Source organism: Nicotiana sylvestris, chromosome 11 (assembly GCF_000393655.2).
Source record: "Nicotiana sylvestris chromosome 11, ASM39365v2, whole genome shotgun sequence".
NCBI lineage: Eukaryota > Viridiplantae > Streptophyta > Magnoliopsida > Solanales > Solanaceae > Nicotiana > Nicotiana sylvestris.
The window spans coordinates 152064526-152084213 of record NC_091067.1 but is presented as its reverse complement, the minus strand read 5'-3'; the positions used below and the strand labels follow the sequence as shown (position 1 = coordinate 152084213).

The 19688-nt window shown below is 38.0% G+C and overlaps 1 protein-coding gene across 6 annotated transcripts; it reads left to right on the top strand.

Annotated features, from left to right (window-relative positions):
• Positions 1-5399: 5399 nt before the first annotated feature.
• LOC104223719 (pentatricopeptide repeat-containing protein At5g39680) lies at positions 5400-15845 on the top strand. Of its 6 annotated transcripts, XM_070162341.1 has the most exons (7): positions 5400-5757; positions 8937-11263; positions 12070-12209; positions 12282-12474; positions 13432-13506; positions 15419-15497; positions 15575-15845. In XM_070162341.1, exon 2 carries the CDS (start codon positions 9041-9043, stop codon positions 11150-11152), a length of 2112 nt encoding a protein of 703 aa, XP_070018442.1. In that variant the 5' UTR covers positions 5400-5757; positions 8937-9040; the 3' UTR covers positions 11153-11263; positions 12070-12209; positions 12282-12474; positions 13432-13506; positions 15419-15497; positions 15575-15845. The 6 variants fall into 6 exon arrangements, with proteins under 6 accessions (XP_070018442.1, XP_070018443.1, XP_009773496.1 ...); XM_070162342.1 differs by lacking the exon at positions 12070-12209 and having other exon boundaries at positions 12308-12474; positions 15669-15845; XM_009775194.2 differs by lacking the exon at positions 12070-12209 and having other exon boundaries at positions 12308-12474.
• Positions 15846-19688: the final 3843 nt, after the last annotated feature.

Genomic DNA, 19688 nt, shown 5'->3' with positions numbered 1-19688 from the left:
ACGCTGGGCCTTCAAGAAAGAGATAACTCTACTAGGGATATAATTAGTCACATCACGCCACTCGATCCGCGGTACACCCGGCATAGCCAAATTTACTATCTTAGCATGACAGTTCAAAATAACATGACATGAAGATAACCAATCCATGCCCAAAATAACATCAAAGTCCACCATACTCAATAGCAATAGATCAACTCGGGTCTTCAGACCCCAAATAGTCACAACACATGACCGGTACACACGGTTCACAACAACAATATCGCCCACCGGGGTAGACACATGAACAGGTAAAACAAGAAACTCCCGGGGCGTACCCAAATAATGAGCAAAATATGAGGACACATAAGAATAGGTGGAACTGAGATCAAATAATACAGAGGCATCTTTGTGGCAGACTGAAACAATACCTGTAATGATAGAATCTGAAGCAATAACATTTGTCCTGCCTGGAATAGCATAGAAACGAGCCTGGCCACCGCTTGATCGACCTCCCCCTCTGAGGCGACCCCTGGCTGCCTGACCTCCACCCCAAGCTGGTTGGGCGGGTGGTGAAGTAACTACTTGCTCAGGTATGCGAGCAGTAAGGGTTTGATTGCCTCCCCCGGCCTGTGAAGTATCTAGTGCGATTGTGGCTGAAACTGCCTGAACCAGGCCAGTGCAAACTGATAAGATATGTGCCAAGGCCTCCTGAAGACCCGGAATCACGATGGGCACAACTGGTGCCAGAACTGGTGCTGCGGGAGCCTGATCCGGAGCTGGGGCAGCTGGTGGATCAATAGGTGCTGCCCTCACTGCTCTGCATCTGCCACATCCACGACCACGTCCACGACCTCTGATGGCCTCAGTGGGTGGCACTGGTGGTCGTCCGCCTCGTCCGGTAGCTCGCGTCCTCAACATCTGTGAGAGAATATAATAACAAAAGTTTAGTTCTCGGATCAACAAGGCCGCACGACAAGAGTTTCAAGAATATGAAGTTTTTCCTAAAGGTTCTGTAGCCTCTCGAGGATAAATACAGACGTCTCCGTACCGATCCGCAAGACTCTACTAAACTGTCTCATGACTTGCGAGACCTATGTAACCTAGGCTCTAATACCAACTTATCACGGCCCCAACCTCTGTCGTGATGGCGCCCAACACACTGCTAGGCAAACTTGACCAATTAACAACCTCAACCCATTTATTATATAGTTCATTATCAGCAAACACAGTTAAATTACCAAAACACCATATTAAAAGTCTGAAACCAGAGTTAAATATGCGGAATTTCAAATGATACTACTACTACTACATAGCCCATATAGACCCGGTGTCACAAGTCTGAGCCTCTAATACCAGTTTATCACCCTAATACATATCAATCTAGGGAATTCGAAGAAAAAAAGTATAGAAAGGAAAGATCAGGGTTGCGGACGCCATGCAGCTACCTCGATGCTCCCGGATATACGCTGCTCAACTAAAAATCCTCACTCAGCCTCAGATGCACCTGGATCTGCACGCAAGGTGCAAGGAGTAATGTGAGTACTCCGACCCAGTGAGTAATAAGCAAATAATGATTGAGAATAAGAAATCACGGAGAAACACAGAGTAATCTATAATGCAACATTTTAAACAAGTAATATGAAAACAATAAACCAATGGAAAAGAAATATGGAAATGCTACAACAAATAAGCAGTTAAGTGACAGACATATAAAGAAAATCAACACATAGAACGGTACCCTATAGTACCCACTGCGGCGTGCAGCCCGATCCATACATTTATCATCAACAACGCTCAGTGGGGGTGTGCAGACTCCGGGAGGGGCCCCTTACGGTCCAAGCGCAATATCAAGCCATCTCATGGCATCAAATTTAGGCCCTCAACCTCATATCAATATCTGTATAACACTGTTATGACGCGCAACCCGATCCCATAGTATCCTCACATCTGGCCCTTGGTCGTACTCAATCCAGAAATCATATAAGCCCCTCGGCCATTAGTAAAACAGTAGTTCTCAGCCCAAAACATCATTTAATATATCATTTTAGTTTCAAAACCGAGTAAAAAGTGGCTGAGTTATAAAATAGTGGAAAACAGTACGACTGAGTTCAAGTAGTAAGTCAAAACAGTGAGGAAATAGTGATAAAATTCCCCGGAGGGTTCAAATAGTTGGCACGAAGCCCAAGTATGGCAATCAGTCCAAACAATGATGATAACAAATAAGCTTCAATCAAAATGCGCGGTAAAAGCGTCACTCGGGACGGACCAAGTCACAATCCCCAATAGTACACGACCCCACGCTCATTATCAAGCGCGTGTCGCACCTCAATATAGTACTACGATGTGCAAATCCGGGGTTTCAAACCCTCAGGACATCATTTACATTCATTACTCACCTCGAACCAGCTAAAGCTCTAGCTCTATGCCTTTGCCTCTCAAATCGGCCTCCTCGCATGTCGAATATGACCAAAACCAGAGCGAATACGTCACAATATGCTAAGGGGACAAAGCCCAAGCGAAAACAATCAAAAAATATAAAAAATCCCCAAATTAGCAAAACCCGAGCCCCGGGCCCACTTCTCGAAACTCAGAAATTTTTACATCAATGGATTCCTTATCTCGCCACGAGTTCATACATATCAAAAGTTCTCAAATCCGACCTCAAATGGCCCTTCCAATCCCAATTTAAAATCTCAAAATCTCAAGCCCTACTTCTTCCATTTTTAGAGAAATTTCCATGAATTTCTAGGTTAATTTCACAATATAATCACGTTTTTGGTTCATAGAACTTACCTCCAATCAATTATCCTTGAATCCCTCTTCAATTACCCTCAAAGAGCTCTCAAAATACTCAAATATGGTGGAAAAAGGACTAAAACTCGCGGAGGAAATGTTTAAAAACTTCACTGTTCAGTTGTGGAAATCCCTCCTTCGCGAACGCGGTCAAACCCACGCGTTCGTGATGCACAATTTTCCTTGACCCACAAATAACCCTTCGCGAACGCGGCACCACACCTGCAAATGCGTTGCTTTGGACCTTTGAACCTACGCGAACGCAGTACCACTTACGCGAACACGAAGAGCAATAGCTCCTGGACCTTCACGCGCCCATCTCCACTATGCGAAAGTGACACCCATCACGCGGACGCGAAACATAACCTCAAGGCCCCTCCGTGAACGCGAGCCATCAGACGCCAATGCGAAGCACAAACTCAGGGCCACCCAACTTCCTTCTACGCGATCGCGAGGGACCTCACGCGATCGCGAAGACCAAAAAATCCCCTGTAACTTCTGTTGCATTTTCTGCAATCTCCAAAAACTCAAAACATCCCGTTAGCCATCCGAAACCGCCCCGAGACCCCCCCGAGACCTCAACCAAAAGTACCAACACATCCTAAAACCTCATTCAAACTTGTTCCAATCATCAAAATACCCCAAACAATATCAAATCCATCAATTCACATCGAATTCAAGCCTAGCTTTTCTAAAAACTTCCGAAACACGCTTTTGAAAAAAAAAAAACCCAACCAAACCGCGTCCGAATGACCTGAAAATTTGCACACACATCACAAATGACATAACGAAGCTATAGCAACTCTCGGAATTCAATTCAGAACCCCGGATCAAAATCTCACCTATCAACCGGAAATCGCCAAAATACTAACTTCGCCAATTCAAGCCTAATTCTACACCGGACCTCCAAAACCACTTTAGATCACACTCCTAAGTCACAATTCACCTCCTGAAGCTAACCGAACCATCGAAACTCACATCCGAGACCTCTAACTCATAAGTCAATATCCGATTGACTTTTCCAATTTAAGCCTTCTTAAAAGAGACTAAGTGTCTCATTTCTTACCAAAATCACACCAAACGCAAACCAATCAACTCGACCACATAAAATACGGATAACGAAGCATAAGGAAGCAGAAATGGAGAAAACAGAGCGGTAATTCATGCGACGACTGACTGAGTCGTCACAAAGACTTTATATAATTATTATAATATCTTTCAATTTCTCACAAAACAACTTCATCATTGCTGACGAAGTACTATTCTATAGGTTTCCCTTAAAGTCGAATCCCGAAGGGACATTAATAAGGTAGTTTGTCCCTCCTACAACTCTTAAAAAGTGATGTGCCTCTTTGTCCTAAAGTTCACCGTTGAAGTCTTATATCTATTTTTTTAAGAATATTTTATTAGAAGCACTTTTATATATTCTAAAGAATTAGAAGCACTTTTATATATTCTAAGGTTTGTACACTCAAAGTAATGTTTAAGAATAAATGTATATCAAAACTTTAAAATAAATCTAACAATTATAAGATGAAAGGTAGTTGGTCAAAACGAAAAACAATGAATTACTTGTGCCATAGTGCTTGGTATGATACAAAATTGCACAAAAGCTCACTTGAAAAAAAAAAACAATATTTAAATTAGTTGTGTTCCCATCCATGCAGACTTACTTCAAAGCATTGAACCTTATTGCATCAGCTCATAATAGGATAGGAACATGTAATTTCTAAATTTCTTCATGATCATATTCTTTCTTTTCGTACGCGTAGAAATCTTTAGCAATATCAAGTATGTTAGAACTTAAAGATACCAAAAAAAAAACTGAAATAGTACTAAAACTTACACAATAAAGATACAACTCCCAATTAATTTTCATACTATTAGCAATATTACTACTCTTTTCTTGATCCGTCAATGATTTGTGATTATGTTCGTCCTTGCTCCAAACACTCACATAGAAGTAGAACAGAAGAAGCACAACTCTCAACTTTATCACTTGTCGAACTCGTAACAGATATATTACTTGATGATAGGAATATACACAATTTCTCGTTGTTCTAAAATCTAAATAATTTTAGTTCCAGAATTCGAATTCAAGAAATTCACCAACAAACAAATTAAGTTGGTGAATGTATTAACCAACCAAGAAACTAAACTCTAGTAACCATAAAAAATCAAAAATTAAGATAATAACTGACGTTTCTTAACTCTTGTAATAGGGATATTAAATATCACTCCAACTTTTTACTTATTCTATTACTCTTTTTCCCTTTTGAACCTACTACAGCTTTAATTTCTCCTTGAATTTTGTTAACAATAAGTTTCAACTTATTCTCCTATTATTTCTCTTTTCCTTTTTTTAATCAAACCCTCTTTATTAGGGATATTAATTGAAGAAGAAGTTTCTCCTATTAATTCGTTTTTTTTTGGGATATTAATTGAAGAAAAGTTTCTCATTTATTATTCTCTTCTTTTTTTCCTTTTTTGTCATATGGAAATTTATTTATTTATTTTAAATAATCTTTGATTTACAATTTTATCCAACTTCCAATGCACTTATAAAGGTTAAAAAAAGGCTAACAAACATTTCACCAAAGCATAGTATATATATACGGGCAACAACGATCCAAACATAACACAGTGTAAGTAAAATCTAGCCGCCACAATTCCGTTTATCTCTGAAGAACAACGGACAAACCTCATCTCTTACTCTCAGTATTTCACACACCATACTCATAGACTCGCCTCACCATCTGCAGTTTCGTTATTGAGATTTGAAATCGAGGGTAGCTAAGAAACACAAGAGCAGCAGTTGAAAATACTCCAAATGCCTAAAAATGCTAGTTTAGATCTGTAGCTTCAAAGAGCTATTTGGTTTTCTGTTGATTTGTTGGTTAAACTCTCAAATTGCTGCCGAGTGCTGCTGATTCACTTCATTGTTGAGCTCCGAAAGTAAATCCCGATCATTTGTCTGCATCCTAGGTACATATCCCAAACTCTATATGTAAATTCTGGAATTCTAGTAAAATCATCGCTTATCAGCTCCATTTGTTTTCAATCTATAAAATCACTGTTGCTAGTTATAATTGCTAGTCCCTGTTTGATCTAATGAATATGTTACTTGTTACTTTATGATTATGATTTCCATGATATGGTCCTTTGTTCCTTTACTTCAAATCATTTTGGCATTCAAATTACTGAATTAAACACGTTACCTGCCGATTTGGAATCAAATAAATATGTGCCATATATATCTTATGTTGATGCGTTAGTTATGTACATGATTATTTTAATGACTGCATAAAGAGTGACTGGACTTTGAAAGGCAATTGTAAAGTTACAGATTAAGCGAAGGCTAGAAATCTGATGGTCATTACTGTAAAAGATTTGGTGTGAGGTTTATAGTTTGACTTTCTTTCACCTTTTGTTGAACTTAAAAGTATATTAGTTGCTGTTGGATAAAGAATTTGACGTAACAGTTTTGCATATGTTTAAATCACATGATATGGGTGTGTAACATTTGTGACTGTGTGAAAACTACTTGTATTTGGTCAAAGTCATGGTTTGGCCCCTGTAAATCCCATTTCCCCTATGGTCTGGTAAGTTTTCTTCCCGAAAGTGCAGTTGATGAATTGATTCACTGCGTGAAATGGAGTCCTTACACTATATTAGCATTTGATTCCTTGAAACAGTAGTGAGGGTGAAGTATGTTAACTCTTGAATGGGGTAATTGCCTAATGATTCAACATGTGAAGGGCAATCCTTTTGTTTTTTTCCAAAATCGGTTCACTTTAATCTCCAGTAATGACTCGATGGTTTATGGCTTTATAAACAATCTCAAACTTAGTGTGATAAATATTTCATGAACCTAATTCCCAATTAGAGTGACTTGGGATTCATAAACTAATCATCGTTACTATGGGTACGGTTCCCGTGGCGTAGTAATGATACATAATCCCCAATTCGAGTGTGCGTTTCACGCTACTCGACCATAACTTCAAATAATAATTAAAATGAACATGTTGTAAATCGCGGGTGCGTTTCACGTGACGTGATTCACAATATGTACAAAAACAAACGAGTGCGCGACATCGCGACTTGTTCAAATAAACTCCATAAATTCTAAAAGCAATTCAAATTCTATTAAAAGCGGTTAGAAAGTTAAAAATGCACAGTAGGTTTTAAATATGTATTAAATCAGATAATTAGGCCGATTATTAATAGTTGAGCGATCGTGCTAAAACCACGGAACACGCGAGTGCCTGACACCTTCTCCTGGGTTAACAGAATTCCTTACCCGGTCTTGTGTGTTTTGCGGACCATAAATAGAGTCAATTTCCTCGATTTGCGATTTTAAAATAAACCGGTGACTTGGGGACACCATACTGAATATTCCAAGTGGCTACTCTAAATTAAATAAATAATTCCATTTCGAATATATCACTTTGATTGGAAAAACTTCCAATACCTCGGGAAAAAGGAGGTGTGACACTAGTCGTAAGAATATCCCCTTGTACGTCACAATATAAGTGTAATCAAAACTAGCTTTATAAAATGGTAGCAGTCCTAGATATGCATCATTAAGCTTGATATTGACTATTATCAATGATCTAGTCATAAGAATATCCGCTTGTACTTCACAATATAAGTGTAATCGAAACTACTTTATAAGATTATAGCGTTCCTAAATATGCATCATTAAGCTTGATATGTCTATTCTAAATGATAGTCATAAAAATATTCCCTTCTACTTGAATTTCAAAATAAATTTTGTGTATAATGCATTTAGAACAAGCACAATTAATGAGAATTTTAATTCTCGGTAAAATAAAAATATAGTTACAAGAGTGCAAGCATAATTTTGGTCACTGCCACATCCAACACAATTTACAAGCATTAATCTATCACCTTATGGAAGAAAAGGTAAGATCTAATTGAAAAAAAACTTAGGTCTAACCAAAATAATTCATCTGTGTATTTAAAAAGTATTATTTTATGACGAAACCCAATGTTTTATATTGTTTTGATGTGCGTTAATTTCTTTTTTGAAAAATTATTTTTCTATTTTTGTTAAATAGCAATGTTTTATCTGAAACAGAAAAAATAACTTGTTTTTCAAATATTATTTTTTCTTAACTTCTCCATAAAGCTACAAAAGAAATTATTTTGATAAAGTTTGAAAAAAAATAAACTCTTTTAAGACAACCAAAATAAACAAAGCTAGAAAACCTAAAAAGAATTTACCAAAACAATTTCAACCATTTCTCCAACCAAACCCTTTTTTTGTGTGTTTTGTTGTTTTTTTTCTTTTTTTTTTTTAAAAGTTTCTTTTTTCTAAAAAAACATTTTTATTACTCTTTTTTGAAAATCAAATCTCTTAATTCCTCGGTCCATCAGTTGCTCGCCCTCTATGCACCGTCTGCTCCATGTATCTGCTTTTCTACAGTGGTTCTCTTTTTCTCCTCTTCATATTAATTCCTGTCGTACTGTTCTAAAATTTGCTAAAATCTTGTTTGTCAAAGGTGCTAACTTTAGACTCTAAACTTGAGCTTAATCTTTTTTTTTGGGGTTTGGGGAGGGGGAGGGGGGAATTATATACTACCGAGTTTAAACGTGCACCAATGGCCCTCGAGGATTTATGAGTTATAGAAAAAACTGAGCTTATTCTGTTTAGAGTAGTTAACTTAAAAAGTTCAAATCTTGAATCGTTCTGAATTAGCTTAAATTTTTAGTTAAGGTGTTGAACAGTTGAACAAATAAAGAAGTGATTGGAATTACTAGCGTGGGCAGCGTTCATTATGATTGCGTGACTGAACTTTGGTTGAAACTAGTATTGCTTTTGTCATTTGATGGACCGATACAAGAATCTAGCATCGTCTTTTTGCAGTGCAATTTTCGTCTAGGGTTTATAAGTTGCTAAGTTCACTAATTAAATGGAAAGCTATGACTGACATGTGTCCAGTGGTTTTTTTTTTGGAGGGGGGGGGGGGGCTGGGAAGAAGACACTAGTATAGCAATATTTTAACTGATGTAAATAAGAGAAGAAGCTTCTTGGTTTCAAATGCATGCTGAAGTAACTTGATACATGGTTCTTGCACATGTTTTTCTATATAATTTTTGACAGTATATATTCTAAAGCATGTCTTGTCTTATATTTTCAGATTTAGCATTCTTTTTGTTCCGTCAACATACACTTCAAGTGTCTGGAGCTGTATTACTCTACAAACAAGACTATAGTGAGACTTGACTATGTTTCTGACAAGCAATGTCCACACACGCTCTTCTGCATGTGAGTGCGTTTTCTCTATCCCAAGTGACCTCCCAACGTCTCTTTTCCGTGGAGTATGCTGTAAAGTTGTTGAAAAAGTTAGCTGATGATGGGAACTTCAAGTTGGGAAAAGTTGTTCATGCACTTCTTGTTGTTTCTAGTCATGCCTCAGAAGACCACATAATTCAGAATAATTGTCTCATTAATCTCTACTCGAGGTGTGGACAACTTGCTGTTGCTCGGCGGGTGTTTGACAGATTGAGTCAACGAAATGTAGTTTCTTGGAGCATTTTAATGGCGGGGTATTTGCACAATGGTTATGCTTGGGAAGTAACCAATTTGTTCAAAGACATGATTTCAGTGGATAAAATATTCCCAAATGAGTATGTCTTGTCTACCGTACTTTCGTCTTGTTCCAGCGGTCGTTTGCTACACGAAGGGCAGCAGTGTCATGCATTAGTGTTAAAATCAGGATTGGTGTTTCACCAGTATGTGAAGAATGCTCTTTTATCCTTGTATACAATGTCTTCAGATATGGAAGGGGTTCTGGAAACCTTGAAGTCTGTTCCTGGATTAGACATGATTACTTATAATTCTGTACTGAAAGGGTTCTTGGATCATGGGTATACAAGTGAAGCATTGGATGTTTTCTCAAGGATGTTGGCTGACGGCTCGGCGGGGGATAGTGTCAGTTACGTGAACATATTTGGTCTTTGTGCTCGCCTCAAGGATTTGAAGTTGGGTAAACAAGTTCACTGCAGAATGCTGAAGTCTGGTCTTCAGCTTGATGTGTTTCTAAGCAGTGCAATCATGGACATGTATGGAAAGTGTGGTGAAATTTCAGGTGCAAGATATATTTTTGATTCGTATCCTAACCATAATGTGGTGTCTTGGACGGCAATCTTGGCTGCAAATTTCCAAAATGAATGCTTTGAGGAAGCCCTGAAACTGTTCTTACGAATGGAATTTCAGGATGTTGTGCCAAATGAATACACATTCGCAGTGTTGTTGAATTCCTGTGCGGGTCTATCAGCACTTGGTTGCGGGAAAACGTTACATGCACGTGTTGAGAAGACAGGACATGGAGCTTTTGTTGTAGTTGGGAATGCTTTGATCAATATGTATTTTAGGAGTGGCCATATCGAAGCAGCTAGGGCCTTGTTTTCAAACATGATATCTCGAGATACTGTTACTTGGAATATGACAATATCAGGTTTCTCTCATCATGGGCTTGGTGAGGAAGCATTGTTTGTGTTTCAGCACATGTTAGCTGCCGAAGAGAAACCAAACTATGTAACCTTTGTGGGGGTTCTTTTGGCTTGTGGACATTTGGGTAGAATAGAAGAAGGATTTTACTACTTGCAGCATCTAATGAGGGACATCGGCCTTGAACCTGGGTTAGAGCACTATACCTGTGTTGTTGGGCTCCTAGGTAAAGCTGGAAAACTTGATGAGGCTGAGAATTTCATGAGGTCGACGCCAATCACATGGGATGTCGTTGCCTGGCGTACATTGCTTAATGCTTGTAACGTCCACCGCAATTATGATTTAGGAAAGAGAGTAGCAGAGCATTTGTTGCAATTGAATCCCAACGATGTGGGAACCTATATCCTGTTGTCCAATATGCATGCCAAGGTGAAAAGGTGGGATGGAGTAGCAAAGATACGGAAGCTATTAAGAGAAAGGAACATAAAGAAAGAACCTGGGTTGAGCTGGACTGAAATAAGAAATGAAACTCATGTGTTTGTTTCTGATGACACTCAACACCCAGAGACGGCTCAAATTCATGAGAAGGTGAGAAAATTGTTGGCTGATATAAAACCGTTGGGTTATGTTCCAGACACAGCTTCTGTCTTGCATGATGTCGAGCAAGAACAACAAGAAGATTATCTTAGTTACCACAGCGAAAAGCTGGCTGTAGCATATGCTCTCATGAAAACACCATCCCAAGCGCCAATTCATGTTATTAAGAATCTCAGAATATGTGATGATTGCCATTCTGCTTTGAAGCTTATCTCAAAGGTCGCAATGAGAATGATAGTTGTAAGAGATGTCAATCGGTTCCACACCTTTCAAGATGGGTCCTGTTCCTGTGCAGATTACTGGTGAGAAATCACAAGATTGACATATAGTGTCTTACAAGGCGTCAAAGGAGAATTTTGCATGCTGCTGTGTGATTGGTAAAGAAGCTCACATAATCGTATTCTCAGCCAACCAGAGGTAGTGAGTTTGAACAAAGCTTTTTTAACCACCTATTCATCATATAATAAGTTTGTTTCTAGTTTCCAAAATACCAGTAATATTTATAGCATCGAAATATACAAGCTAAAAAGAATTGATTATAAAAGCAGCAAAGTGCATCATCTAGTATGAAATATTAAAATGTGAGCGAAGGATCTGCTATAGCTGACTAGATATATTAATATATATGTGACTACCTTCTGTCCTTGTGTTAGCTGTTCTTCCTATCTCAATGGAGATCAGGAAGTTGCAGATGAAGCTTAATGCTAAAAGTATGAAAAGGGAACAGTCTAGTTTAACAGAATTCTTGAATTCTCCCCACAGATTAACAATCTGCTTCCAGACAGCAACTCCACAAGGGAATCCACCGGTTTAGCATCCCAAAAACCCTCTTTCAAATACTTAGTGATAATAAGTAATAACAGTTTCCATAAAGCAGCTTTCCCATCGTTAAGCCTCCACAACCATTTACATAGCAAGCCTCTGTTATATTCTAGTATCCTCACCCCAAGTCAACCTCCTTTTTTCATATTTTGATTTTTTGCTACCTAAGCAAATGCAATTTTCTAATTTCAGGATTGCCATCCTATAAGAAATTATTTCTAAGACTGTTTATTCTCTTCTCCACCTTCACTGGAATAGGCAAAAGTTACATTAAAAAGGTTGGTATACTTTAGAGTGATGTTCGGAGAAATTGGAGGGCATGGTTATGTATTTTTCTTGAAGGCATCCACTTCTCTTATGTATGCTGTATCTTATGACTGAAGTTTTCTTATTTCTGTCAGTTTTTGGGGTGTAAGCACTTAAAGAACAATTAATGTGTCGCATGCGTGCTCCCTATGTGCACCTCTAGTAAACATGAACGGAAATAAAAATGCGATCATTCAGTCTCTGTTTCTGAGGGAGTATTATAAATTGCGTGAAGGTTGTCGACATTTTCCTTAACTGTCTTCATTTCTATTCTTTTTTTGACGACTAAGCAAAAAACGGCCTTCAGTTCTATTTTTACAAGTTTTCCTGCAGGTTCCTGAACGAGTTGCAGCCGCTGCTGCACTGCACGTGTTCTAGCTGGACTACCTCCCCATCAGAGACATGCTCTGTCATCAAGCTCAGAGGAATTGAGCTCTATATATGGGAGCAAACAGCCTGGTCAAGTTGGCGAGGAGCTGGAGGAAGAATTCTATTAAGAGGTTTCACCTTCTGCATTTTAATAAATATTATAGTTGCGTGTCTTTCTGTCCTGTACGTTCTCTAGTGGATCATTGGTATAGTACGGATGATGATCCTAATACAGATTTCATTGATGTGATAATATTTGGCCTTTGCTAATGAGCCTATGAAAGTCGTTGTATACCTCATTTCTTATATATTAGCAAGATCTGCATCAATCTTTGCACGAGTATTATCGGAGTAGTTACCAGGCATATGATCTGTAATTCCCAGACTTCTTCCCCAGGATTTATGTAACAAAGCTCTTTCCATGAACTTTGAACAGGGTTAACACTGTCAGTCTCTATAAGTTGTCATGTTGTTGTTGCTTGTAGTTTGATTGCTATTGGATAATTACCTCTAATTTTCTTCTCATGATGCAAGTTTTTGATTTTTCTTTGCGTTCTTAGTCAAAATTCTTCCATCAGCTCAATCCAGACTTCGCTCTTTTGAAAGTATTACCTCCACACTTAACATTTGTTGAGAAACAAGTGTTTATGAATTGGAGACAAGAAATGCCAATCGTGGTGGACTTTCTACTAATTACAGTTTGGTGTGGGTGTAGACTGAAAGGATTGGCCTGCCTGTTAGGCTATTACTTCTGTCAGCAAACAACTCATGTCTTTTATTAGTTCTTTCATCAAGATTGTTCTGTTAATGAACCTAGCTTTCATTCGTGTGAAAGCTGCAGCATATGCATGGGTTATTGTCTTTCTACATGGAAAGGATCTTTGAGTACAGCATACATCTTGATTCCTGGCCATGTTATTTACTCGTTATCTTCCTCCATTGCCAATCTGTTGGAGATCTATTTTTTTATTCCCTTAGTTGCTTCAACTTTTATCTTCTTTTCTTCCCCTTAGTTGTCTCTGTACTTGAGCATTTGCAGTCCATATCACTCCAATTCTCGTGATGGTTCCTGGGATATCTACATGTAGGAATTTGATCCTGTCGGACATATTCTGGAGCATATTCCTTCTGAAGATGGTGAACTAGCTTACTTGGAAGAACAGGTACTTGCAATTCTTTCTTATGGGTGCTGAGGGAGAATTCTTTATTTGATTTGCCATATGCTTGTCATTGTACAAGTTTAATTGTTGTTTGTTATGTTTAACTGTATATCAATTAGCAAGAGAGTATTTTTTTTAAGATAGAAGAATTGTTATCCGCTTTATGGTTTATGAAGAATCTGAAAGTTATTACTTCCGCTGCAAATATGTACCCAATATCTGCATCAGATTACTTTGTTGGCAAAGAAACAGTCACCTTTAATTGTTGGCTGATAAAAAGAAGGCGGTGCTTGATCTATGTTGGGTTCAATAGGCTCATGGCAATACGCACTAGTTTTAGATCCAGTGATCCAGCCAATTATGCCTTGGGTAATGATACATTCAAGTGACAGATCCACAAAATATAGGCATAACCGTCCTCATGCCCCTCAAAGTTCTGGTTCAACGGCGAAGGGGATACATCGTGGGATGGGTGGTAGTCGCACGTCATGAGTTTGAATCCTGGATGGGGACCAAGTCTAGTATTTAAGTGGAGAACGGTAGAGGGGGCCATTATCCCCCGAAATTTGAAGCTGGAAAACGATTTTCTTGGTAAAAAAAAAGAAAAATCATCGTCATTTGGATGTTAAAATGTCCCATTGAGTTGTTTAGACATTTCCTTTTGCAAGTGGATTGTGGCAGAGATCATTTGGGTTATTTGGCAATTTTGTGGGGATTCCATATTCAGTCAGTTAATGTTTAACGGACAAAATGGTGGCACAATGAATGGTAAACTTCTCTTGCAAGGTGTTTTATTGACTATTCTATGGCGCATTTGGATTTTAGACAGAGTGTAAGCCCAGAACTCTCCCTTTTTTCAAGATAAGGAGTGTAAGCTCAGATTTCTTCTCGAGTGGTCTCTTTCACAGCAAGATGCTTGGGTACAGCAGTCTTCCTCCATTCTTTGTGTGTAAAACAATTTACCACTTGCATAATGTTTCTCTTACAATCTTCCACAAGATTTAGGAAACTTTGTTATTCGACGTAGATTGATCATTGACGACATGTACTCATCTTTTATTCCTTTCATATCAATTTGAGTTGTTTTTTCTTATTAAAGAAAGAAGAATAACGGTCAAAGGGACATGGCTCTAAACTGTCCACTCTCTTGACGCTACTCTTTACTGTATATATACTTGATGTAAGTTGGATAGTCAACATAAATGTGCAGTCCAGCGCATTGGTTTAAGCAAGCTTTATACTCGTATTATTTGAGTATTTTGACTAGTGAAGTATTTTAACATTTTACTTAAAAGTATAGTCCCATCTCAACAAAAAATCGGAGTGAAAAACGATATTTTGTGAAAACTGGAGAAGGCGGACTAGAAATGAGTTCTATTCTCGTTTGTATTTCTTCTCTATGTTTGGGGGCCCCAAGCATGTTGAAGATTGTTTCTTATGCAATTTGTTATTTGTCTGCATGCAAAGAGGGTAAGCTTGGAAGTATGCTACTAATATTTTGCTATTGGTGCATGTGGTAGAGTATACTAGTTGAATATTCCACTCTATCTTTGATCTTGTACTAGTTTTCCTAACATTTATTTGTTGTAAAAAATAATTGATATTATTTGTTGTACGACTTGGTAAGCTGCAATGACGAGAAGGAGCTTGTTTTCCTCGATTTTTGCCTTTATTTTATGGAATTGAATCCATTTCTTTTTTCAGCTTCTTTCCTATTTTGTCACCAATTCTCGTTCCATCGGAAAAGCAACTCATAGTAGAAACAAACATAGGGACCACATTTTATAATTGGCTTTGTCATGGATAAAAGAGCCCCAGAACTTTTTACCAGTATGCTTTTATGAGACATGTATCAACTTTATAAATAAATGCTTCATTACTAAAAAAATTAATTCTGCTTTGTATTAAACTGTAGGCTGCTCTTAGATTAGCACAGCTGGACAGAATTTCTGAACGCTTGTCACGCCATGTCATGGAGCATTATGAAGTAATGGGTAAGAGATGTTCTTGGTGCCGTTTTCTTGAATCTACTGGAACCATTTAGACTTACTTGTGCATGCCTTTGTACCAGTATTATGCAGAACTGCTTGCTTGATAGCCCCAGGTGTGGGGGATGAGAGTTGTAATAAAGGGTAAAATATTTTCATGTTTGTGATTGATTTCAGTTTTACGAGAAGAGGCAATGCTTTTGGTTGAGATTTAATAAAGTAGCATGTGTATAGAAGAATTACCCTATAAATTTGATCGGTACTTCTCTTACTCGGAAGAATGACCTGTGGAAATTCATGACATAAAAGATATGGACTATTGCGGTATGTCTAAGAAATTTGTTAGACCCTCAATTTACATGCAATTTTTTGTTATTTGTATAAAAAAGAAATTGTTCAAGCTTTTACTTGCCTGTGAGTTAGTCACATTTCTACAGAGTCATTAGTCAAAGCTCAATCTTAACTCGCATCATTCATATTTGATTTGTTGAGTCTTATAATGACATTAGTGGAGAGTTGTGCTTGATAATCTCTATACTCAACCTCAAATTCGTGAAAATGTTCATCATCTGGGGTGCTCGTGTAGTGTTTGGAGAAATGTTGATTGGTTATGCAACCTAACTCATGTACGCATGTTTTATACGAAGTCATTTAAGTCAGATTTAGTAATTTGATCATTAAAGTGTTGGAATAAAAATAATCTCGCTCAGGAATAATATCCACAGTAAATAATAATAACACAAGAGAGTAACAATGACACCAAATATTTTAGCGAGATAAAATACAATATCCGAGTGGAGCAAATTACCACTATAATATTACAACTCAGTAGTGTCAAGAGACTACTACAACTTAGAAAGAAATAACACTCTTTATTTAAAACACCTCACTACAATATTACTACCACTCACTAGTTATCTCACAGACCACAATCTGTGGATTACTCTCACTGATTTATGCTTCTCTCGTTTTTTGGTGTGATTCAAATGAAGAAACGAGGCTGCTATTTATAGGAAAAGTTTCCTTGTTTTCAATCAATCATGGCATGCTTTGAAAGTTTGTTTTCAGTCAATCATGACATGCTTTGACAACTTGCAAATGCAAATTGGATTTGCAAATTGCATCAGAAATGTAGGCGCCTACCTTTGCCTTTCTCTTATCCAATCACGTTTTTTTCTCTCTTTTTCATTTGTTATTTTTATTTAGGGGCCCTACAAATCTCTCCCTTAATTTTGATTTTTCTACTTCATTCCAAGTCTTGATCTCAATCTTTGAAAATCTTCAAACTTAAGAGGTTTTGTGAAGATATCTGCAACTTGATCATGAGACTTCACATATTTGAGCTTGACTTCCTTCTTGGCAATGCACTCTCTGATGAAATGATACCTTGTATCTATATGCTTGCTTCGATCATGTTATACCGGATTCTTGGCGAGTGCCTGTGCAGATTTGTTATCAATACAAATCTCTGTAGCTTCCATTTGTGGCAAATTGAGCTCCTTTAATAATCTCCTTAGCCAAATAGCATGACAGGTACATGATGTTGCTGCTATATATTCGGCTTCACAAGTCGAGAGAGTAACAATGGACTGTTTCTTTGAACTCCAAGAAATAACAGAATCACCCAAGAAAAATACAAAACCAGTTGTACTTTTTCTATCATCAATATCTCCCGCATAATCACTATCACAAAATCCCACAAGGTTGAAATCATTAGAAAAAGAATAAAATAACCCAAATTCAATCGTACCTTTTAGGTAACGAAGAATTCTTCTAGTGACCTTCAAGTGAGTAGAGGTAGGAGCCTCCATGAAGCGACTTACTACTCCAACTGCAAAAAGTATATCTGGTCTGGTACAAGTCAAGTACCTCAAACTTCCCACAAGACTTTTGAAGAATGTGGGATCCACTTTTTCCCCTTCATCAAACTTGGACAATTTTGTCCCACTTTCCATCGGTGTGTTCACGGGGTTGCAATCGAGCATGTTGAACTTCTTCAATATCTCCTTTGTATAGCTTTCTTGAGAGATAAAAATTCCATCCTCCATCTGCTTCACTTCTAGGCCCAGGTAATATGACATGGACCCTACGTCTGTCATCTCGAACTCACGTGACATATCTTTCTTGAAAGCTTCAAACAAACTTGGGTTATTACCCGTGAAAATAAGATCATCAACATAAAGATAAACAATTAAGATATCTCCATTAGTATAAACTTTAAGGTAAAGAGCATATTCATGGAGACAACGAGTAAACCCATTGTCTTGAAAATACTTGTCGATGCAACTATTCCATGCTCGTGGGGATTGCTTTAATCCATATAAAGCTTTCTTCAACCGCAACACTTTATCTTCATGGTTTTTGACCATGAAGCCTAATGGTTGTTCAACATAGACTTCTTCTTCAAGATAGCCATTCAAAAAGGCTGACTTGGCATCTAGTTGATGAATCTTCCACTTCATTTGCACCGCCAAAGAGATCAGCAAACGAATAGTCTCCATGCGGGCAACAAGTGCATAGACTTCTTCATAGTCAATGCCTTGCCTTTGCTTGTAGCCTTTAGCCACAAGTCATGCCTTGTATCTCTCCACATCTCCATCATCATTCTTCTTTGTCTTGTATACCCATTTCACTCCAATTGCTCGATGACCCTTGGGAACAGTTGTTAACTCCCAAGTGTTGTTCTTCTCTATTGACTCAATCTCCTCCTCCATGGCTTGTCTCCACCTTTTGTTTGTAACAGCTTCATCAAAGTTCATTGGTTCACTGTCAGCAAAGAGACAACATAAAAAATCAAAATTAGTAACTTCTTATGTGTCCTCATAGAGCTCTTGAATGCACCTTGTCTTTTACGGCTGTTCATTTGAACCTTCTTGAGAAGAGGGAGATGCAACATTTATTGGAGAAGAAGGTAGAGTTGTGTCCTGCACAGGTTCCACGGTCTCCGGTTCTTCTTCATCACCAAAGTATGGAAGAAAATCATATGAAGTTTCTTCCTCAGCTTCCCAATTCCATGCCAGTTCTTCATCAAATTCAACATCACGACTTACCACCACCTTACCGCTGCTTGGGTTGTATAGCTTGTAGCCTTTTGAACTCGTATCATAGCCAACAAACACATGCTTGACACTTCGATCGTCAAGCTTTTCTCTCCCTCGATGTGGCACATGAGCATAGGCTATGCTCCCAAAGATTCTCAAGTGCTTGACACTTGGCTTTCTTCCACTCCATGCTTCTTGAGGAGTTTGATCTCTAACATTTCTTGTTGGAGACCTGTTATTCAAATAAACTGCACAAGAAACAGCTTCGGCCCAAAATTCCTTAGGCATACTTTTAGCTTTCAACATACATCTAGCCATATTAAGAATCGTTCGATTCTTTCTCTCTGCAACACCATTTTGTTGAGGTGAATAAGGTACCGTTAGAGGGCGACGAATTCCATGAAGTTGACAGAAGTCATTAAATTTGTTTGAGGTGAATTCGCCTCCTCTATCGGACATTAGAGCTTTAATTTCATAGACACTTTCTTTCTCCACAAGTACTTTGAAATTTTTAAAAGCAGCAAAAGCTTCAGATTTTTGGTTCAAGAAATAAACCCAAGTCTTTCTACTGAAGTCATCAATGAAAAGCAGAAAGTATTTTCTTTTACCAAAAGAAGGTGGATTGATTGGTCCACACACATCAGTGTGGACAAGCTGGAGCGGCTTGGTTGATCTTGACATGGCCTCCTTTGGAAAACTCCTCCTTGCATGCTTTCCAAGAAGACAAGCTTCACACAATTGATTGGGATGGTTAATTGATGGTATCCCATGCACCATGTTCTTTTCTCCCATTGATTTGAGCGCTTCAAAATTTAAGTGCCCAAATCGCATGTGCCAACACCATGATTCATCTTGCACATTAGCCTTCAAACACTTTGCATCAATTGTTTTAAGATTCAGAGAAAACAATCTATTCTTTGCCATATGCACTTTAGCAATTAGAATTCCACTTGAATCTCTAAGCCAAAGATGCATATTTTTCATGTGGATGTCATATTCCTTTTCAAGAAGTTGGCCCAAACTTAAAATATTACTTTTTAATTTTGGCACATAATAAACATCTTGAATTAACTTGTGACTACCATATTTACAGGAGATCAGAATCGTACCTATCCCTTCGATTTGAACCTTTGAGGTATCTCCAAAGGACACATTA